The following is a 24,396-nucleotide window of genomic DNA, read 5'->3' on the forward strand; positions in this document are numbered from 1 at the left end:
GATATTAAAATAAGAATTACCACAACCACAATTTGCCTCAGTCCAAATGATCCCTCAGAATTCTCATATACCAAGGTATTTCTTATGCATAGCTCTAGAGATGTTTTGCTATATAGAATATTTATCAGTGTTTGTGCGACGAATTTAATAGATTGATTTTGTGATTTTGTTGTTTGTAGAGCTTTATGTAGCAAGCTATTGAGTATGAGAAAGGTTCGTTAATCACTACTTAATTTTGAACTTTATGATAGTAACTTAATAACATTAGTCTTATTCATATAAATATTTAGCTATATAGTAAATGCCGAATAATACTATAATATAAACAGCAAAACACTCGACCAACACAGCTCTGTGTAGAGCACTGGGTGTGGTCGAGTGACAGGTCGAGTAACAGACAGATAATCTAACAGGGATACTCGACTGCACAGTCTGTTGCCAGACAACTGGGTGGTCGAGTATTAGGTCGAGTAAAAGTAAAGAATTGCAGAAACTAAGCAACAAATTACAGGATGCAGTACACAACAGTAGAGTAAACAATAAAATCAATCAGATAAAGAATTCCTAAGGATGGGGTAATTGAGTAGTTTCGTTTCCTCGGTTTACAGGTGATTGACATGCTCAATAAATTAACCCTAGACAACAAGTTCATTAACCAAATCTAAGTGCCACCGCAACAGAGACTCGCAAGCTAACCTAGTCCCAGACTCAATCACCATTGACGAGAGCTAACCTAACAAGCATTACGAATCAACAAGTTAAATCCAAAACGCTCCCTGCAACCAATACCTTGGTACAGGGTCACGAATCTCTGGAATTAGTGGTTCAGACATTTCATCGAACACCTTTTGGGCGCGGAAATGTCTGGGCTCAAATTCCAGTTGATCAGAAAGCAATAGGCATTAAGAACAACTAATCCAGAAGGGATCCATCAACCAATACTCAATCACCTAGCATACTGAGAATTCTACACTACTCTAGCCCATCCTCAGAAACCTATTCACTACTGAGACATCATAACAGAAAGCATAAACGTTGAACGAATTGAAAACATGATAACAACAATGTAACAGCAGGATGATAACAGAGTGAACAACAGTAAACGAAATTCAAGAACAGAAACTAAATACTGAATACTGAATAGATAAAGAGAAATCCGGATTACAAAAAGTCTAGAACACAAGGTCTGCGGAAATAAAACTAGATAAAAACTTTTTGTCTGCGAAAATGAGAAGTACATGCTACTTATAGCCAAATATCCCGAAACCCTAATACTCAAAACGACGAAGTATTGGGATGGGTTAAGAACTGTACTCGACCCACGTGGTCGAGTGAGAGGTCAAGTGAATAGCTGGAGTCTTCTTTTCTTCCTTGTGCTCGAGTGTCTGGTTGAGTGCGGAATGAAGAAGGCTCTGAAGCTTGTCATCGAGTATGCAGTCGAGTGGTGGTGATGGTGATACTCGACATCCAGGTAGAGTGATGAGGTCGAGTAGAGGTCTGGCAATGGGATGAAGTCACTCGGCGTTGGGGTCGAGTGATGTGATCGAGTGGTGTTAGAAGATACTCGACTTCCAGGTTGAGTGACGAGGTCGAGTGGTGGTCTGATGATGGAGATGATGTGATCGAGTGATGGAACACGTCCCTATCAACATTGTTAACTGGAAGAAAGTGACTCGAGATCTGAAAACAGTTATGTGGAAATCTGTTCAGGTAACAAGTAGTTTTTTAAAAAAGTTGACTGTAATTGATCTGGTACTTCTATAATTATGGTGTGATTGTTCGTGAATGCATTCAAGGTTTGAGCTTGATGAAGATTGGCAAAGTATATCTGTGATAAACCAGATGGGAAATATGTGGAGAGCACACAAGTCGCGCAGGGTGAAGGTTATTAATTTGGTTGCAAATAACCAAGAGAGGATGAATTTGAGACCAACTAATATTAATCCTGTTGAGTGGCAAAAGTTTGTCAAACTCAAAACCAGTGCAGCATTCAAGGTAATTACTTGTGAATATAAAGTTTTGTATTTAAAAGGGGATTAGTAACATGTTTCATTGTTAGGCTGTGAGTGATACATATAAAGCAAGAAGAAAGAAACAGATACCTCACACCACTAGCCGTAAAGGGATTGTCAGACTAACAGAAGAAATGGCAAGATATCTACTTCATTTATGTTGCTTATTATTCTACGCCTATTGCTTGTATGTTGTGACAGTCACTCAAATGTTGTTTTTTGTACAGAAACTTGAAAGTAGAGATCCTTCCAGCGTGACAAGACTACAGGTTTGGATCAAGTCTCGTACCAAAAAGGATGGTACACCAGTAGATACTAATGCAGCTGAAAAGATTGTAAGTATAAATAGAGTTGTTGATTGAGTGTGTCTTCGACTAGTAAAACCTGACACTGTCTTCATGTTTTCCAGCAAGAAGCAGCTGAAATTGTTGGAAATGATCCTCCAACATTTTCAACAAATCCAGATGAAGATCACCTCGCCAAGCTTTTAGGACCTAACAATCCTGGTAGGCTGAGGGTAATGGGGAGAGACATGAGTAAGACTAAATTAGCTTGTTTACAAGTGAAGAACAAGTGTATGGCTGAAATGGAAGAGAGGCAAGTGAAATTAAAAAAACAGGTCAATGACTTGGAAGATGAAATTATTAGAATCAAGAATCAGGTTAGATACTTTAAGAGTTTTAAAATATTCATCAACCAGTTAGAGTTATATAAGTTGACTTTAGTTTTGTTTATGTTACAGAGGCCAGAAGCTGAAATGGGTGAAAACTCAGCTGCAAGAGTAACATATTCCTTATTCTTTTCATATCATCTATGTGATTCTTCTTATTTAAGTTTATAACTCTTATTTTCTCATAATTTTTTGCAGAGTGTTAACAGAAATTCACATCGTAAGTGTGTGTTTGTTGATTGGTCTGAGACTGATGAAAATGTTGGTGAGGGTCGTATTCTTTCTTCAGATCCTGATGACATAGTGATGACTGCCGTCTATGCCCTACGGACCTAAAAGTGTTAGTTGAAACTGCATATCAACCAGATGCATTTCTATGGAGACCTGCACACAAGATCTTTAATATGAAAAAAGCTGTTGGACATATAATCGCATTGCCAGCTGATAAGTGTAAACTTCTAGACACAGACATCCAAATTGAAGACATTGCACCTTTGGTAATTTAAATTTGTTGCACTGTGTTATCAATGTATTTCCCCTGTGTATCATGCTGATTATTTGTATTGGATTTGTTTACTGATTGTGTTTGATAGGGTCTAAAAGGAAACAAATGTAAACTACTGGATTTGAAGAATGCTGAAGTCATTGTTGCAGAGGGGCGTTGGGAGACACAAGAACCAAGTGCATTGGTTAATGGACTTCCTCTTGGACCAAAAGCAGTTAAAGTATTTGTGGATTCAGTAAAGCAGCCTGATACATCACTATGGAGACCTACAGCTGAAATGTCATATCTTGAGGACTGTTTGATGGCTTTTGTATCCTGGCCCCTGAGCAAAGTTGATTTTGAAAATCCCTCATTTCCAACCGGTCATAATTCTACATCAGAAGTTTCTAGGTCTGCATCGAAGGCTAAGTCTGCAGCCACAACTTCGAAGTCTGCAGACGGGTCCAAAACTTCAGCAACAGCTTCAAAGGCTGCGTCAGAGTCCAAATCTGCAGCTATGTCTTCTAAGTCTGCATCTGGTTCTGAATCTCCTATTGATGATGCAACAGGTCCAAGTTCTCCAATAAGGAATACTTTACCAGCACAGTCTCCTCTCAGGAAGTCTCCAGTAAGTGCTTTCATATGTTACTTGAAGTTGTTTTTGTTAATTATGATGACTGATGGTTTATATTGTAAACATGGCAGGGCATTAACAAAATTATTTCCAAGGAGAATAAGAAGTGCAAGTTGATGGATTTAACTGGAAAGAATAAAGTTGTGGCTGAAGGACGATGGGCAACAAATGATCCAGCACATAAGGTTCACCACACTCCCTTAGGTTTTAATGCAGTTAAAGTGTGGATAGATATTGTGAAGGTGGGCAATGTAAAAGTTTGGAGGCCATCAGATGAGATAGAGATTATGAAAGATTCACTTAACTCCTGTATTGCTTGGCCAGAGAACAAGGTCATTATGTCTTAAACTGATGGTTTTCTTGTGTAATGCTACGTACCTGAACTTATGCACTTAGCTCATGTATTGCTTTATTTTGTGCTTGAGACTTTTCTTATGTATTTTGGATCTAAACTTATGTTTAATCAATGGTCAATGTATGAGATTTTATAAAGCAGGTTATGTGTACTATAATCACATCTCAGAAAATGCTATAAGAATACAAGTAATAGAATATTTAACATATGACTAATGCTATGTTTTAATCATCTATCGTAGCTTATAAATTGATATAAGAGCATAACATAGCACATAATTTGACTAATTATTTTCCAATTGAAAAAAGGCAAACCAAGATAAAATAACATTTCGCAACAGCTATATTAGAGATATATAACATAGCATGAAAAATCAAATACTATATAATTTTTTTAAGAAAATTAAACGTGGTAATACAACTGTTCTTTATAGCTATGTTATAAAACTATAACATAGCATACTAAACTCACGCTACTGTATGTGGGGTACCTATAATAACTAGTGGCGGATCTAAGAATTATTTTAACCTCGGGCACAATATAATTAAAAATAAAATTAAATAAAAAATACTAATACAAAAATAGTTTCTTAAAAAAAAAGTCTATAAAGTTATCCTACGTTTTTCCATACTCTGAAATCTTTTGATCACTATCTCATTTGTCACTTTATCAAATAATTTTCTTTCAACAAAACAAACTAGACAATCGTTTAGAAACTGATCACCTATACGGTTGCGCAATGTAGTCTTCACAATCTTCATTGCAGAGAAGCATCTTTCAACAGTAGCAGTGGCTATAGGTAAAGTCAAAACTAGCTTCAAAAGTCGATAAACCAGAGGATACGAAAGATATTTCTTTGTCTCGATCATAACGCGAGCAAGATCTCCTAGACTTTTCTAATTAGCAAATCTTTCATCTTCTCGAATATTGTCAATGTAAAGACCAAGCTGATGCTCGAGTGATCTCCGATCGACATGAGTAAAATCTTGTGGATAAAACTCAGACAATCTCAGAACTTTCAACTGATCAAACTCATGAAACGAATCAATAGGGCTTAAAGAAGCAACACAACTAAGTAATTCAGTGTTTACCTCATCGAAACGATCATTAAACTCTTGAATTTGCATATCTAATATAGTGTAAAAACACTCCACTTGATAATGATGGAAGTTGGTCATGTTGCTTCTTTTTCTTGGGTTTCTTGGATTAACAAATTCTCCATCCATAATAACCAACTCAATGTCATGCTTCTTACAAAAAGAAAAAACTTCATTAACCAAAGAATCCCATCCATCATCTCTGAGCTTGCATAATTGTTGCTTGGTAGATTTCACTAGTGACATAGGATTCAAAATGTCTTGGTCTTTCTTTTGTAGAGCCACTGATAAACTATTTGTGAGTCCAAGAAGAAGCAACATCAACTGTAAGTAGAACGCAAAGTCAAAAGTATTAAAGTACTTGAGAAGACCATTAGCTTGTCGTCTTTTGGTACTATCAGTTCCCTCCTCTTCAACAAACTCAAGCAGTTTAATGATAACAGAGAATAAATGAGCTAATCGGTGTAATGTTGTGTAATGAGTACCCCAACGAGTATTACCAGGTCTCTGTAATGAAAGCTCTTGATTCAATCCCTTTCCTGTCTTAATTTCACCTTGATTGATTCCTTCCTCTATCTCTTTTAGATATTCTTCTCGAATCCTATCTTTTCCCTTACAAGAAGCTCCAACCACATTTAGCAAGGCAGAAATCATATCAAAGAAATCTCCAACTTCAAATTGTTTTTTAGCAACTGCCACGACCACTAACTGAAGCTGATGAGCAAAACAATGGATGTAATAAGCAGAACTATTCTCTCTTAAAATCAGAGATCTCAACCAATTGAATTCACCTTTCATATTGTTTGCTCCATCATAGCCTTGTCCTCTTAACTGTTTCATACTCAATCCACGTTTAGCAAACAATGAATCAATAGCACATTTCAGAGATGCAGAAGATGTTTCTTTAACATGGATAAGACCAATGAATCTTTCTTTCACCGTCCCATGTTTATCAACAAAACGAAAAACCACTGCCATTTGTTCTTTATCAGAAACATCTGCAGATTTATCCACTGATAATAGGTTTTTAATCAATTAAACCTAAAACACTATCATGTCGTTGTAGTATTGAAGGTTGTCAATCCAAATGGGTGTTATGCTAACAATCAAGATGTGATCAGAAGTCACTAAGTCAAGCCAAGCAATAACAGGTTTTGGTGTGTTCTAGCAGTCCTAAGTGAACATGCAGAAAACAGAAAATCAAACAGAAACAGTGAAACACTCGACCAACACAGCTCTTTGCAGAGCACTGGGTGAGGTCGAGTGACAGATCGAGTAACAGACAGAAAATAAAACACGGATACTCGACTGCACAGTCTGTTGCCAGACAACTGGGTAGTCGAGTATGAGGTCGAGTAACAAGAAAGAACTGCAGAAATTAAGCGATAGATAACAAGATGCAGTAAACAACAATAGAGTAAACAAATAATTCAATCAGATAAAGAATTCCCGAGGATGGGGTAATCGAGTAGTTTCGTTTTCTCAGTTTACAGGTGATTGACATGCTCAATAAATTAACTTTAGACAACAAGTTCATTAACCAAATCTAAGTGCCACCGCAACAGAGACTCTCAAGTTAACCTAGTCCCAGACTCAATCACCATTGACGAGAGCTAACCTAACAGGCATTACGAATCAACAAGTTAAAGCCAAAACGCTCTTTGCAACCAATACCTTGGTACAGGGTCACGAGTCTCTGGAATTAGTGGTTCAGACATTTCATCGAACACCTTTTGAGCGCGGAAATGTCTGGGCTCAAATTTTAGTTGATCAGAAAGCAATAGGCATTAAGAACAACTAATTCAGAAGGGATCTATCAACAAATACTCAATCACCTAGCATACTTAGAATTCTACACTACTCTAACCCATCCTCAGAAACCTATTCACTACTCAGACATCATAACAGTAAGCATAAACGTTGAACAGGTTGAAAACATGATAACAACAGTGTAACAGCAGGATGATAATAGAATGAACAACAGTAAACGAAATCAAGAACAAAAGCTGAATACTGAATACTGAATAGATAAAGAGAAATCCGGATTACAAAAGGTCTAGAACACAAGGTCTGCGGAATAAAACTAGATAAAAACTTCTTGTTTGCGAAAATGTGAAGTACATGCTACTTATAGCCAAATATTCTGAAACCCTAATACTCAAAACGACGAAGTATTGGGACGGATTAAGAACTGTACTCGACCCATGTGGTCGAGTGGGAGGTCGAGTGAGTAGCTGGAGTGACGTGATCGAGTGACGTGATCGAGTGGTTGTCAGAAGATGGAGAGGAAGTCACTCGACCTGGGGGTCGAGTGATGTGGTCGAGTGGTTTTGTCTTCTACTTGGCCTGGGGGTCGAGTGGTCTCTTGAGATCTTGAAGCTCCTACTCGACCTCTGGGTCGAGTGGTTTGTCATGATCAGGTCCGCTTCTTCCAGTTAGCTCGTGGACAGCTCCAAATCACCTGAAAACAACACAAATATGCAACATGCATGCAAAACTATCCTAAACATGCAAAGTGATGACAAATGATGTGAATGGTATAAAACAGTGATAATATAATGCTAAAATGATGAAAAATGGATGCTCAAAACATGCAAAATACACACTTATCATCCACCAACAAGCAATATACATCATGATCAACTTCTTGAATTATAGATTCAATAACTTCCTCCGCAAAGCAATGTACGATGTCTTTCTGAATTTTGGGACATACCATCTGATTGTTTTTTGGAGCATTCTCCAACACAACTTTGCTTATAACCTCATTCTGCCCTACTGTATATTTCACAAGCTCTAAGAAATTTCCCCTATTAGCTGATTCATCTGACTCATCGTGACCTCGAAAAGGTAATCTTTGTCGTACTAAATATCTACAACAATCAATTGAAGCATTCAATCTGATTCTGTATTCATTTTTGACTATTTCATCTTGCTTATGAAAAGCATGAACAATTGATTGACCTGGCCTCATCAAACAATCAGCCCTTTTTAATGCATTGTTGTGAAAGTTATTCACCAATCCCACGTGCTCACGTAAACTCTGAGGATTTTTCCAAGTATCGAAACCTTTCGTCACAAACGTATCACTTTCACCTTTATTTTCTGTGTAATCTTTAAACAAGTAGCAAACCAAACAACAAGCTTTGTCTTTTTTCACACTGTATTCCAACCAATTGCCATAGAGATCAAACCACTCTAGATTGAATCGTCTCAATTTTTTTCCTGATAGTGTTTTAGGAAAATCATGCCCGCGAGGTTGACAAGGACCTTTAATCAGATATTTGCGTCTTACCTTATCTCTTTCATTTGGATGATAGTCCGAAGGTTTTTTCCTATCTGCAGGGTCTGAAAGCAAATCTTCCAAATTTTCTTCAGGCGTTGGTTCCAACTTTCTTTTGTAATATCTATGAATTCCTCCCTAATAAATATATTAGAAACCAAATTTAGATTAGAAATTTTGATCTAATTACAAAAAAAAACATACGAATGATTTGAATCATCTACTACAATTTTAGTATTAATCAATCATAAAATAATCACTAAAATTACTTACTTTAGACATTTGCGACTGAATGATTCCAAATTGAGAAGAAACCAATAAAGAGAATAATTTTTTAAAATTTAATTGACGAAAGAAAAAAAGCTAGGTGTATCAATGTCAATAATGTTTCCCTCGTGAAGTTTAATCACAAAAGCTAGGTTATGACTTCTTTTTTTAGGGCAGAGCCATATTTTTATGGGCTTTTTTGTTTAATTATTTTGGGCTAAAATATTATATTTGTTTTAATTGAATTGAGTTGAACATTAGAGTAGGGTACTTCACGTTAGGCCCAACAGATATTCCAGCAAATGAATTAATTATATAAAGGAATTTTTATTTTTTTTTAAAGAGTGTAGGGCACGTGCCCAACCCTCTCTTGTTGTGGGTCCGCTCCTGATAATAACAGTGTCCTAAAATAGCGTTCATGAAAAGCTATTAAAGACATATTATAGCATTTTTCTCGTGATAAGAATGTCCATATTTGTTGTAGTGCTTGAAGCATACGTAACCATCTCAAAGTCAGTTTCAAATCAAACGTAGATGTTAGGGTATAATGTAAGATATTGAGATTCTTGTTGGCTAACGGAATATTATATCAATATCGAAATGTTGCCAGGATATGAGAACCATGTGATGATGATATATACGTGATTGCTTTTCTTCATGGTCTTGGAAATCTCGGCTAGTAAAAGCCTAGACTAACCAATTGAGGATGAAGCTGCGACCTAAGAATGTTTCTCCATTTGAGTGGCGTAAGCTAGTCAAGCTCAAAACTAGCAAAGAGTTTAAGGTAATCATTTGTAATTAACTAAGTTTATTTACTATAAGGAGCAAACAGATTCCTCACACCACTAGCCGTAGAGGAATGGTTAGACTAGCAGAAGATATGGTAATCATACTACAATTATGTTACATGTTTAAACTCAGTCACTACTTTTGAATACTTACTAGCTATTTGTAAACTTTTTTTGGTCTGAATTAGAAAAAGGAGAGTCCAAATCCCAGTTAAATGTCAAGGCTTCAGGTGTGGATCAAGTCACGTACTAGAAAAGATGGTACACTAGTGAAATAAAATGCGGCTGAAAAGATTGTGAGTTACAAGATCTTGTACTATTATTTTCATTGCTAGAATTAGATCATAACATGTGAATCCGTATCTTGTACTTGATAGAGAGAGGCATCAGAGATTGTCAAAAGTGATACGCCATCATCTGCTTGTTTTGAAGGCCAAGATTCACTTAGCCAACTACTTGGACCTGACAATCCTGGTCGAATGAGGGCAATGGGTCGAAACATGAATAAGACCAAATTAGCATGTTTCCAAATGAAAAACAAGTGTATGGCTGAAACGGAAGCAAAGCAAGCTCATCTCCAGTTAAAGGTCAATGAGTTACAAGATGTAATTGACAAAATAAAGAACCAAGTTAGACACTTCTTTAATTATACTTTAACTTGATGCATTATAACACTAGATTTGACTTTGGTTTATTTTTGTAACAGAGACAATAGCCTGATGCTGCTTCAAACTCAGCTGCTAGAGTAAGTTTGTAATTGATATCAAATCCATGTTTTATTTGTTTGAGGAATGCCTTAGTAATTAGTCTTTATTAATTTTATAGAGCGTTAACAAAAGATCACAACCTAAGTGTATCTTGATTGATTGGACTGGTAATGGTGATGCAACTGTTGTTGAGGGGCGTATAATAACTTCTGATCCAGATGACTTAGTGAATGATTGTCGGTTAGGCCCATCTGATGTCAAAGTGTTGGTTGACACTGCTATGGTACCAGACACATATCTTTGGAGACCTGTGCTTAACATATGCACAATTGAATCTGTTATCGGTAAGATGATTGCGTGGCCTGCCTCTAAGTATGTTAACCTAATATATGAGCAACAACCAGGAGACATTGCAGAAGAGGTAAAGTTTATGATTCATCTTCATGAGTATAATAATGTATATATGGAAGTATTAACATGTTCTATGAATGTGTTTGACAAAGCCAAAGGACTTATTCAGCGATGAACAAATGCAAGCTACTGGATTTGTCTTCAGATGACGTGGATGTTGCTGAAAGACGTTGGCAGACACAAGATCGTGATACCTTAGTAAATGGGATACCTCTCAGACCAAATGCAGTGAAGATATTTGTAGATGTGGTACATCAACCTGATACATTTATCTGGACACCTACTATTGATGTAACATACCTTGAGGATTGTCTATTATCTTTTGTATCATGGCCTGTGAACAAAGTTGTCTTTGAAAACACAAAAGATGCAACAGGTCAGGAATCTCCTATTTAGAAAGCTGCATCAACTCAGCAATCTTCAGAAGGAAAATCTACAGCATCAGCTCAAAAATCTTTGGAAACAAGTCAAAAATCTGCTGTAGTAAGTCAGAAATCATCTGGTCCAAAATCTCCTGTCAAGAAAAGTCAGCGATCTATGCTAATATCCCCTCCTCAAAGATCTCCGGTAAGTCTTTTATAGTATACTTATGCAGGTGATTCTGATTTTTATATCTCTCTGACTTGTATTATAATCATGACAGCGTAAAATGGGAGCTTAGGTCATCAAAGAAAATAAAAAATGCAAGTTGATGGATATTAGTGGAAGGAAGCAAGTTGTCGCTGAAGGACGTGTGCATTCACTCGACCTAGAAGTTAAGGTCCAATGTGTTCGCTTGGGTTCACATGCAGCTAGAGTATGGTTGATATAGTGAAGAAAGATGACGCAGCGGTTTGGAGGCCATCAGATGAAATCGAGTATGGCCAATGGATAAGTTGGTCATCTTTTGATCAGTTTAAGAAACTAAGGTATGTATATGGTTTTGCTTGTGCTTTCTAATCGATCTGTTGCTGATATCACAAATCTGATATAATATTGCTTCTTGGAGGGGGAATGAAGTAACTTTGTTCCATGTTAGCTAGTTTTAATTAAGTTTAAAACTAATTAAGCTAATCAACAACTTATGAATCCTATTAGAAAGATTTGCTCAGACTAACTCTAATCTTAACATAAATAACTATTATGACTCTCTCAATTGATGGTTAACTATAATGACTCATATTTTAAGTTAAAAGACTAATTAACCTTAATCAATAAAAAAACCATACTTTTAACAAAAAACAACAAAAAAAACAAATTATTAATTAAAATAAATAAACAAATATAAAAATAACAAAACAAAACAAGTAAACTCTCATTACGTTTTATTTTCTCGATTCAGTTCTTATTTAACCTTCTTCCTTGCATTCTCCTTCTTCTTTGATTTCTAATCGAAACTATAACTATAAGTGAAATTCTCAAGCTTTGGAAGTTGACGCCGGAATCTTCCCAGATAACAAATTATGAGCAACATTCAACTGCCCAACTTCCACCATACCACCAACAATCTCCGGAAACGGACCAACAAGCTCATTAAAACTAACATCAAACTGTTGAATTTAATTAAGTTTTATTATCTGAATTATTAAGTTAGAAGTTGTGTTTGTATTAAACATTCTTCTAAGCGTCGTGACGTTTGCAAGTCTTTGTCTTGTACGACGGCAAATGATATTATTAGGATCAGAGAGAGTAGCTTGTTAGCTGTTTCCAAGCTTGACTCGTAATTGGATATGTAATGCATTAAACGTCAAATATGACAATATTTTGTAAAAATTTGTAAACGCTAATAAAAGTCTGTTATTACTTGAGGGCTAGCAAATAAATCTCATGTAACAAAAAATTTCGAAATTTTAAAAGCAAATCTGCCAACAAAAAATCTGTTATTACTAAAAAGGTTATTCTAGTCATAAACAAATCGGCCATAACATTGACATGAGTAAATCTGTTATGCTTTGACACTGAAAAACAAAACAGTCATCACTAAACACAAATCTGTTATCACTATATGACTGTCTAGTAATTTTATTTTTTAACAAAAGTTTGTTGTAAAACACCAGATTTGTTAACAAGTTAATTAAATCTGTGATTACACAAACCAACTCTGTCATGACTATAAAACATTTTTCCGGGTTAACAAATCTGTTATAACACAACAGATTTTTGGTTACAAATAGAAAATCTGCTGCCACCATAAAGAAAAATTTGCGGTATGGAAAATAAATCAGTGACAGATTTGGTTTCAACATTCTAAATTTTGAAATTTTAGAAAAATCTGTGGAGACTATATGAAACAAATCTGTCACGATAAACAAATCTACGAAAAAATAAAAATCTGTCGTAACTTAATCAAGTAAAGTCTGTGGTACAAAACAAGTATGTTGTAAAAAATCTGTGGTTGACCAAAAAATCTGTGATCGAAAACAAATCTGTCACAACAAGAGCCATAGATTTAGCAAAAACGACGATGGCAGTTTCGTATTTAAATGTAGTTTTATTACCATGCTGGAATCAAATAGTCATGGCATTTCTGTAATATTGTTTTTCTGTAAAGGAAAATAAGGACATTTTAGACATAATTATTACCCATATAACTCATATTTTTAGCATTCCTTTTTGGTTATTATGAATGAAATATGGGTCACCCTAATAACTTTCCCCTTGTATTATGTTATTTTGGGTTAGAAATTGTGTTATGTTATTTTGGATTAGAATTTGTGTTACGTTATTTTGGATTAGAATGATTATGTAAACTTTTACTCTTATAGATTTGGAATCAGACTTTATGTGAGATGATTTTTATTTCTATATGTTCAGGATTGTATGGCTTTATTAATTTGTATCAGAAAACAAGAAAACACATATAATAGCTATATGAAAATACATACAATAGCAAAAAAAGAATTGATCTATAGTTCTATCATAGCATATCTAGTTCTATCATAGCACTAAAATATTAGTTGTCAAATATTGTAGTATAGCATATGTAAATGTCAGAATTAAATAATACATAACATTTTTTCAAGACCTATAGTATAAACATGTATGATAGCAACAAATATCACGCTACACAAATATATATTACTACAATATAGAAGAGCTATGTTATCATGTCATACGATAGCAACACATGTGGTGCTATATGAGAATATGTAATAGCGTTGTAGGTTCGTTATAGAATTAGTCAATTTTGTAGCTGTTAAAATAAGACTATTATATGGGTTACCCCTATGATGATTGTCGATGTCATAGCATTTGTGAATTCGCTATGTTATGTGTATACTAGCAAATTTTCCGTGCTAATCATGACAACATTTGTTGTAGTGGCAACGGTTCCCAGAAGCTAAAGTAGTGTTTCCTTGTTAGAAGATACAAAGCCAATGACTCATACGGACATCGGCTAAACCATCAAACCTTTGAGATACAATAAGAAAATTGGTAAGTGTTTTGGAGTCAAATATGACTAGATGTCATGTTTCTGATTGAGTATAAGAACTAGAACCACAACTGGTTCGCAAAAGCTAAAGCAGTATTTCTTTATTAGAAAATACAAAGCCAAAGACTCATACAGACTTCGGCTACACTATCAAAGCTTTGAGAAGCAATAAGAAGCTTGGTTACTGTTTTGGAGTCAAATATGACTAGATGTCATGTGTATGATTAAGTATAAGAAGTAGAACCGCAATCGGTTCCCAAAAGCTAAAGTAGTGTTTCCTTTTTAGAAGATACAAAGGCAAAGACTCATACGGACATCGGCTAAACCATCAAACCTTTGAGAAACAATAAGAAGGTTTGTTAGTGTTTTGGAGTCAAATATGACTAGATGTCATGTTTATGATAGAGTATAAGAACTAGAACCGCAACCGGTCCTACAAGTTAAAGTAGTGTTAACTTGTTAAAAGATGCAAATCCAAAGACTTATACGGACTCCGTCTACACCATCAAAGCTTTCAGAAGCAATAAGAAGCTTAGTTAGTGTTTTGGAGTCAAATGTGACAAGATTTCATGTGTATGATTGAGTATAAGAAGTAGAACCGCAATCGGTTCCCAAAAGCTAAAGTAGTGTTTCCTTGTTAGAAGATACAAAGCCAAAAACTCATACAGACTTTGGCTACACCATCAAAGCTTTGAGAAGCAATAAAAAGCTTGCTTGGAGTTTATCTATTATTTATTAATCACATTGGGGATGTCGATCGACACCCCACACAGGCTGAGATAGAGTTCCTTATTAGAGCTTGTTTTCGTGTTGAAATTACTGCTGATACTCCAGGCATTACAGTCACGTCAACCACTGCACCCTTACTCCTTGATCCACCTCCGAAACAGCAAAGGTACTCATCTCCTCCTCCTAAACCTCCAGATATCATCAATAAGACTTTGAAATTTCCAAAAACTGTTTTATGGTAAAGCGTGCAAGCCACGAGTTTTTCGTCGAGCGCTTTTTCTTGCTTTTGATAATTGTGCAGGTAAAAGGAGTAGACCACCCATACCTTTGTCCTGCCTTGCTGATGTTCCACACTTCCTTGGTAGACCTCACACACCGACTGCTTATACGCCACCTTGGATGATGCGAGGTTCTACGATTTACTTCCACCATCTGATCCACCTGATTCCCAAACTCCATCATAGTCAAGCTATTGACTCTAAACAAGCGCTTAGTGAGAGGTAACCCACTGGTATGGTTTTTTTTTTCTTTTTCTTTTATTTTACGTTTTTCTTTTATTTTTCTCGCATACTTCGGATTTGAATGCCACTGGGGACAGTGACATTTAACTCTGTGGGAGGCGCTTACTAACTACGTTTTTCTTTTTGAGTTTTATTCTTACTCTTATTTTACTTCTTTTTGAGTCGTTTTATTGAGTCAAAATTTTGTTTGAAATTATGATCTTTATTCTTTCGATTATTTCCTGGTTGATTAATGTTGTAGGTTCGACTCAATCCGACTATTGGAAAATTCAGATGGCAAACCAACAGACTTGAAGATATCCTGGTTTCCAACACAATCCATTTAGGCTAGAGCTAATCTCACTACTCTTCCTTTTAGCTCATCAAAACGGTTACTGTTTATAGAACTTGATTCTTTATTTATAATTGATATTGAGACCAATGTAAAAAAAGAAAAGTATTCCTCTCCACTTATAAAAAAACAAAAACAAGAAATTGATATGATTTTCGGTAGTGTATAGGGGTAGGAATGTTTCCTATGACCCCATTATTATACATTATTAGGAATAATCAATTACAAAGGTTGGAAATATGTCGAGGGTGTCAATGCAGTATGCTAGTTCCCCTTTGTTTATAATTTAAAAATAATAAGTATGGGGGAGAGAAAGAATGCCAAAAGAAAAATATAAAGAATGATCGATTTCCTTGATGAGACCCATCGATGAAAGCCTGGTGGATATAGTTTCAGAACATAGGTATGGAATCTAGAATGTTGTGTAAGCTTGCACAAAAGTACATGTTGGTTATGATTTGAATAGAACTGCTAGGCATATGGATTTTGTTAGGATGATCAAGGCAATAGGCTAGAGAATGTTGGGAGTTCCTGTGTTTTCAAACCTCTTCCACGGGTTTGGCTTTTTTGTTTTGCTTGAGGACAAGCAAAAGCTAAGTATTGGAGTTGATATATCCCTATTTTTTACTGGTTTTAGCTATGATTTAGGTATTAGTTTTAGAGTCTATTTGTTATTTCTAGAGTCTTTGTTAGTTCTTTTCATGTCTTTACATGTTTAGGATTCATTTGGAGATAATGGAGCATTCTCGAGGAAAACAGAGAATTTATGCTGCGGAAGAAATTCAGAGAGTAAAAATTGCGTAGGTGTCGAACAACACCACCTCTAGTGTCGAGCGACACCAATACCTGATGGCAATTCAAAGATGCAACTTATTGAAGTTTTGAAGATTTCCAAATTTGGTCCAGAATTTTTCCTTATATCTAAAGAAGACCCATCACGTTTTAGGTTATATATATATATATATATATATATATATATATATATATATATATATATATATATATAGTTTTAAAGGTCATTGTTTATACCTAAGCTTTGGAGAGGCTATTCTCCTCTTTTTTTTGTACTTGGGAGCAAAACCTTGTGGAGACTCCCTTTAGAGAAGATATTTCTTACTCTATTCTCTTCTTATATTCATTATTGATTTCTTACTCAAACATGTTTTGTTCTTCTATGATCATGTTTGAGTAGTCTTCTTGTTAGGTTTAGGGTTTCTCATTATGGATATAAATGATTTAGTAGAGTTCTCCTTGCTAGGTTATCTGTAGGATTCTTCATCTTTGGTTGTTCTTAATGCTAGTCAATATATCCCTATTTTTACTGTTTTAACTATGATTTAGGTATAGCTTTTCGAGTCTATATGTTATTTCTAGAGTCTTTTCTTGTCATTTTCAGGTCTTTACATGTTTGGGATTTATTTGGAGATAATAGAGCATTCTGTAGGAAAACAGAGAATTTATACTGCTGAAGAAATCCGGAAACTAAAATACACGTAGGTGTCGAAAGGCACCACCCCTGTTGTCGAGCGACACCAATACCTGACGGCAATTCGAAGACGCAACTTATTGATGTTTTGAAGATTTTCAAATGCGGCCCAAAACTTTCTCTTATTTCTAAAGACGGCACATCACGTATTTTAGGTCATATATATAGTTTTAAAGGTCATTGTTTAGACCTAAGCTTGGAGAGACTATTCTGCTCATCTCTTTTGTACTTAGGGCGTAAAACCATGTGGAGACTGTCTTTGGAAAAGATCTTCTTTACTCTTTCTCTTGCTATTATTGATTTCTTATTCAGACTGTGATTTGTGTTTCTTTGATCATGTCTGAGTTATCCACTTGTTAGGTGTAGGGTTTCTCATTAGGGATTCATATTGTTTAGTAGATCCCCCTTTGTTAGGTTATCTGTAGAATTCTTCATCTTTAATTGTTCTTAATACTAGATCTAGATTGATCACCTAGAACTTGAATCCAGACCATTTTTATGCCCACCATAGGTATCTGTAGTTGGATCTATTATTTGATGAGCCTAGTTTATAGGTGTGTAATAAGAATCGGCCTATCTACTAAGGTGAACAATTGAACTTTTTTAGAATGCATGTTTAGGTTAAAGCTCTCTCGGCTTCTCCGGTTTTTCTTAGCTATAGGCATAGGGAGTTTCCCGGAACACCACTGGTTATTCCATAATTAGAGTTGGAATTTAAGAATAGTTAGATAACAACCTAGCTATTATTAGATCTACAAACCAATTGTTTCCTGAGAATACCCTAAGCCTAACGTTTTTACTTTCTTGTCTTACAACCTCACAAAGTCACAATCTGCTATTGCTTCCTTTTGTTTCTTTTTATTTTCATTACTATCTTACTTATCTTAATTCAAAACCTTGGTCTATTGTGTGATTTGAGAGCTTTGTAGAATTCGACCCTTAAGTGCTACAATCGATCTCTTATTTGAGAGAGTGGTCTTAAGGCAATTTGATATATATCAAAGTTGGCGCCGTTGCCGAAGTTCTCTATGATTCACCATTAGATTAGGATTAGGATTTTGTCTAAGCTTTTATTTTTGGTTTCTTTTTTGATTTTACTTAGTTTTTCTCTTTTCTTTTTCTTGTGTGTTTCAGGTGTTTGTCTAATCATAGAACCAAGACCAAACGAGAAACATGAACGAGAATAAGATTGCAGGGATCATGGCTAAGCTTAACGCGGTCTACAATAAACTTACGGAGGATGTCGATTATGTTCGTAGCAGAGATTTTCCGAATCAGAGATTTGATCACCAACAAGGCTACAGAGTTTCCTATGGGAATGGTCCAACCAGCTACACTGAGAATTCTCAGTTCCAGCAACCACTTCAGAATAGCAATAGTTTCAGCTTCACAAGGAACTATGATCTTGCTTCTTACCAAGCCCCACTCCACCAGCACCTAGAAGCAAGATAGAATCATTGCTGGAACAGATTCTGGAAGGTCAACAGAGGATCTTAGAGAAACCTATCTCTAGATGGAATAAGAGGAGCCTCACTACATCTTGGCATGCTGCTTCAATGGAAAGTGAGTATGAGTTAGTGAAGATTGACGAGAGTGGCGATTTTGAAGTTGAAGAGATAGTGTCGATCGACACCATGGCATATATACGAGACATCAAGCTGTGACGAAGCAAAATCGACCAGGCTCGACACTGATCTCTAGAGTCGCTCGACACACATTGATAGTGTCGACCGACACTACCTGGGTGTCGATCGACATCAGTACCAACCTCAGGAAGTGTCGACGCTTGATGGAGCAGAATCAATCGAGATTGGCAGAGCAGGATCAATACCATATAGTAGTGTCGACCGACACTCACCTAGTGTCGATCGATATTGGACGCAAACTGCACCACTTAGCCTTGACTTTCCACATGTTGATGAACTAGTCTACACGCCTGGAATTCTTTGTCCATCGCCTCAACAGTATATGCAAGGGATTCAGGAGGGGCGTTGCAAGGCTCCACAGAATCAGGGAGACAAAAGGAAGACAATTATCGTCTTAGAACAGATTTCAAAGCTGACTTGTCGATAGGCTAAGGGAAGACGAGTTGTTGCACGTGTATCGATCGACACAACTACTAGTGTCGATCGACACCCATCACTGGTTAAAGCAGAATCATCTCCGATAGCTATTTTTCCATCTGGGATCACAGCTATAAGTCCAGGTTCTACTGTCACGTCACCCACTGCACCTCTCATACTTCATCCACCTCCTAAACGGCTAAGTTACTCATCTCCTCCTCCTAAACCTCCTGATTTTATCAATAAGACCTTAAAATTTTCAAATACTATTTTACGGTTAAGCAAGCCACGAGTTTCTCGTTGAGCTCTTGTTCTTTCTTTTCATGATTGTGCAGGAAAAAGGAGTATTCCACCCATACATGAGTCCCACCCTGCTGATGCTCCTCTCTTCCTAGATAAACTTCACGTGCTAACTGCTTATATGCCAACATGGATGATGAGAGGTCCTTCTCCGCGATATTTGCTGCCACCATCTGATCCACCTGATCCCCATACTCCATCAAAGTCAAGCTATTGACTATAAACAAGTGCTTAGTGGAAGGCAACCCACTAGTATGGTTTATTTTTCTTTATTTTTCTTTTATTTTCTGTTTTTTTTTTCTTTTTCTCGCTTACTCGTGATTTGAATGCCACTAGGGACACTGTCGTTTAAGTCTGGGGGAGGCGCTTACTTACTATGTTTTTCTTTCTTGAGTCTTATTCTTATTTTTATTTTTCTTTTTGAGTCGTTTTATTGAGTCAAAATTTTGATAGGAATTATGATCTCTATTCTTTAGATTATTGTCTGGTTGATTAATGCTGCAAGTTTGACTCAATCCGACTATTGGAAAATCTAGATGGCAAACCAACAGACTTGAGGATATCCTAGTTTCCAACACAACCACTAAGGCTGGAGTTAATCTCACTGCTCTTCCTTTTACCTCTTCAAACAGTTAGTATTCATAGATCTTGACTTCTTGTTCATACCTGATATTGAGACCAATGTGATAAAAAGAATGTGTTCCTCTTCCATTATAAAAAGAGAAAGAAAATGAGAGATTGACAGGATTTTCAGATAGTGTATAGGGGTAGGAATGTTTTCTATGACCCTATTATTATACATTATCTAGAATGATCAATTACAAAGGTTCGAAAAATGCCGAGAGTGTCGATCTACTATGCGAGTTCCCCTTTGTTTACTCTCTAAAAAGAATAAGTCTGGGAAGAGAAAGAACACCAAAGAAAAAAATATATAAATAATGGTCGATTTATCATGGTATAGTACAAGAATGAGTCTAGAAGGATTTTGAATGTTAGCTTGTTTGATGAGACCCATCGATGAAAGCGTGGTAGATATAGTAATAGAACTTAGGTATGGAATCTAGAATGTTGTGTAACCTTGCAGAGAAATACATGTTGGTTAGGATTTGATTAGAACTGCTAGACGAATTTGGTTAGGATTATCAAGGCAATAAGCTAGAGAATGTTGGGAGTTCCTGTGTTTTAAAACCTCTTCCACAGGTTCGGCTTTTGTGTTTTGCTTGAGGGCAAGCAAAAGCTAAGTCTGGGGAGTTAATATATCCCTATTTTTACTGTTTTTAACTATGATTTAGGTATAGGTTTTAGAGTCTTTTCTAGTCGTTTTCAGGTCTTTACATGTTTGGGATTCATTAGGAGATAATGGAGCATTCTGGAGGAAAACAGAGAATTTATACTGCTGAAGAAATCCGGAAACTAAAATGCACGTAGGTGTTGAACGACACCACCCCTGGTGTTGAGTGACACCAATACCTGACGGCAATTCGAAGACGCAACTTATTGATGTTTTGAAGATTTCTAAATTTGGCCCAGAACTTTCTTTTATTTCTAAAGAAGGCCCATCACTTTTTAGGTCATATATATAGTTTTAAAGGTCATTGTTTAGACCTAAGCTTGTAGAGACTATTTTCCTCATCTCTTTTGTACTTTGGGAGCAAAACCCTATGGAGACTCCCTTTGGAGAAGATCTTCTTTACTCTTTCTCTTGTTATTATTGATTTCTTATTCATACTATGATTTGTGTTTCTTTGATCATGTCTGAGTAATCCACTTGTTAGGTGTAGGGTTTCTCATTAGGGATTCATATTGTTTAGTAGATCCCCCTTTGTTAGGTTATCTGTAGAATTCTTTATCTTTAATTGTTCTAAATGCTAGATCTACATTGATCACCTAGAACTTGAATCCAAACCATTTTTATGCCCACCATAGGTATCTTTAGTTGGATCTATTATTTGATGAGCCTGGTTTATAGGTGTGTAATAAGAATCGGCCTATCTTCTAAGGTGAACAATTGAACCCGTTTAGAATGCATGTTTAGGTTAAAGATCTCTCGGCTTCTCCGGTTATTCTTAGCTATAGGCATAGGGAGTTTCACGGAACACCACTGGTTATTCTATAATTAGAGTTTGAGTTTAAGAATGGTTCGATAACAACCTAGCTATTATTAGATCTACAAACCAATTGTTTCCTGAGAATACCCTAAGCCTAACGTTTTTACTTTCTTGTCTTACAACCTCACAAAGTCACAATCTGCTATTGCTTCCTTTTGTTTCTTTTTATTTTCATTACTATCTTACTTAGCTTAATTCAAAACCTTGGTCTATTGTGTGATTTGAGAGCTTTGTGGAATTCGACACTTAAGTGCTACAATCGATCTCTTATTTGAGAGAGTGGTCTTAAGGCAATTTGACATATATCACTACTTCTAGAGTAGCTAAATAGAACTTGATCTCAGATAATTGATATACCCGCCATAGGTATCTGTTACTAAAACTACTATTTGATGAGCCTGGTTTATAGATGTGTAATAAGAATCGGCCAATCTACTAAGGTGAACTTATCGAACTCGTTTAGCATGCATGTTTAGGTATAGGGGTTCACGGCACGCCACCAGGAACCTTAGCTCTCGGCATAGTGAATTTCAAGGAACGCCACCGGTTATTGTGATATTAGAGTTTGAGTTTAAAAACAGTTCAATAACAACCTAGCTATTTCTAGATCTACTATCATCTATTTCGTGAGAATATCCTAAGCCTAACGTTTTAATTATCTTAGTTTACATCCATCTCATAATTTGCTTATGCTTTCTTTTGATTTTCTTATCTTTAGTTTAGCTTAATTCGATAACCTTAGTCTATTGTGAGATTCGATAACGTTGCAGATTCGACCCTTAAGTACTACAATCGATCTCTTATTTGAGAGAGTGGTCGTAAGGCAATTTGACCTACATCAAGTACTCAGTGTTGGCTTTACCGGAGCGAAATGAGCCTTATGTTGTGTATACGGACGCGTCAAGGATTGGACTTGGATGTGTGCTTATGCAGTATGGTAAGGTAATTGCCTATGCGTCTATGCATTTGTAAAAGCATGAGGAGAATTATCCAATTCATGATATTGAGATGGCGGTTGTGGTGTTTGCCCTAAACATTTGGCGATCTTATCTTTACGGTTGGAAGGTTCAAGTGTTTACAGACCATAAGAGTTTGAAGTATATTTTCAATCAGCCAATATTGAACTTGCGGCAAAGGAGATGAATCGAGCTTTTTGCGGATTATGACGTAGAGATTGCTTACCATTCGAGTAAGGCGAACTTAGTCGCAGACGCGTTAAGTCGAAAAAGAATTGCTTCGGATTTAGAAAAGGACATGTAAGTGTTGGTTGGCATGGACGTGACATTGTGGTTGGCAGCTATAACCGACGAGTTGGAGCCTTGGGGCTTACGGGCAGTGGACCAAGCGGATTTGCTAAGTCGGGTGTGGGCGGCTCAGCAAAAACATGAGGATTTGTTCCGCTGGCTCGAGAACCATAAGACGGAGTTCGAGACTTCAAACAACGGGACTATTCTGGTTAATAGGTGGGTGTGTGTTCCGAGTGATAAGGAGTTCTGGAAGATATCCTGAAGGAAGCACATATGTCTAAGTTTTCGATTCACCCGGGATCAAGCAAGATGTATAAGGACTTGAAACGGTATTACCATTAGAAGGGTATGAAAGCCAATGTGGCTAGGTGGGCGGCCGGATGTTTGACCTGTCAGTTGGTGAAGGCCAAATATCAACTTCTGGTCGAGTTGCTCCAAAGCTTACCTATGCCTGAGAGTAAATGGGACATGATTACGATGGATTTCCTAATGGATTTGCCGATGTGTGACGAGACGAGAAGGATACTGTGTGGGTAATCGTGGATGGATTGACCAAGTAGGCACATTTTGTTCAAGTAAACAAGTCGGCCAATATTGACAAGCTTGTGGAGATTTATGTCCAAGAGATTGTCCGGTATCATTGAGTTCCGGTTAGTATAGTGTCGGAACGAGATTCAAAGTTTACTTCACGATTTTGGAAGGGGCTTCAGAAGCATTTTGGCACAAGACTGAATATGAGCACGGCTCATCATCCGCAGACGGATGGGCAGTCTTAGCGTACAATCCAAACACTTGAGAACTTGTTGCAGGACAGTGTGTTGGATTAGGGTGGCGAGTGGATTCAGCATTTACACTTGGCCGAGTTTGCTTACAACAATAGCTATCATGCAAGCATCGGGATTTTACCGTATGAAGCATTGTATGGGCGGCCGTGTAGAACACCGCTATGTTGGACCCAAGTGGGGGACCAGAGTGTTTATGGTCGAGACTTAGTTGAGAAAACGTCGGAAAATATCAAAGTCTTAAAGGTTAAGATGAAACAAGCTCAGAACCGACAAAAGAGATGTTGAGAAGCGTCAGAGAAGCGTCAGAGAGAGTTGGAGTATTCTGTTGGAGATATGGTTTATCTCAAGATTATGACGTATGATATATCTATAATTTGCATGATTTAGGCATTCATTCTTCACCACTTTGTCATTGTTTCATCCACATTTCATCTCATTAGGAGTCGTTTTAGTGTGTTTTACATACTTAGGACGATTTTGCATTAGGATTGCATGTGCATGGCATATTTGGTTGTTTTCAGGTACTTTGGATGCTTTTGGAGTTCAAACAGAGGAAAAACAGAACATGAAGTCAGAATGCCCAATGACGCCTTCAGCAAAAGTACTCTATCGCAGCCTCGGAGCCCTGCCAGGGCAAATCACTCTATCGCAACCCCGGAGAAGCAAACAGCTCAGTTTCACTCAATCGCGAAGCCGGAGGAATCAC

General features: G+C 36.6%; 1 protein-coding gene and 3 pseudogenes across 4 annotated transcripts; 3 read left to right on the plus strand and 1 right to left on the minus strand.

Annotated features, from left to right (window-relative positions):
* Positions 1 to 1,626: 1,626 nt before the first annotated feature.
* Positions 1,627 to 4,147, plus strand: AT1G41910 (annotated as a pseudogene; the record flags this gene model as incomplete). Its single annotated transcript has 1 exon — positions 1,627 to 4,147.
* A 904-nt stretch (positions 4,148 to 5,051) lies between these two features.
* AT1G41920 (General transcription factor 2-related zinc finger protein) lies at positions 5,052 to 8,561 on the minus strand (the record flags this gene model as incomplete). Its single annotated transcript, NM_103414.1, has 5 exons — positions 5,052 to 6,250; positions 6,557 to 6,621; positions 6,927 to 6,982; positions 7,969 to 8,125; positions 8,548 to 8,561. 5 exons carry the CDS (start codon positions 8,559 to 8,561, stop codon positions 5,052 to 5,054), a joined length of 1,491 nt encoding a protein of 496 aa, NP_174954.1.
* A 923-nt stretch (positions 8,562 to 9,484) lies between these two features.
* On the plus strand, positions 9,485 to 19,767 carry AT1G41930 (annotated as a pseudogene; the record flags this gene model as incomplete). Its single annotated transcript has 1 exon — positions 9,485 to 19,767.
* Positions 19,768 to 22,447: 2,680 nt separating this feature from the next.
* On the plus strand, positions 22,448 to 24,050 carry AT1G42045 (annotated as a pseudogene; the record flags this gene model as incomplete). The annotated part of the gene is made up of 1 exon: positions 22,448 to 24,050.
* Positions 24,051 to 24,396: the final 346 nt, after the last annotated feature.

The sequence above is a fragment of the Arabidopsis thaliana genome (genome assembly GCF_000001735.4).
Source record: "Arabidopsis thaliana chromosome 1 sequence".
Classification (NCBI taxonomy): domain Eukaryota; kingdom Viridiplantae; phylum Streptophyta; class Magnoliopsida; order Brassicales; family Brassicaceae; genus Arabidopsis; species Arabidopsis thaliana.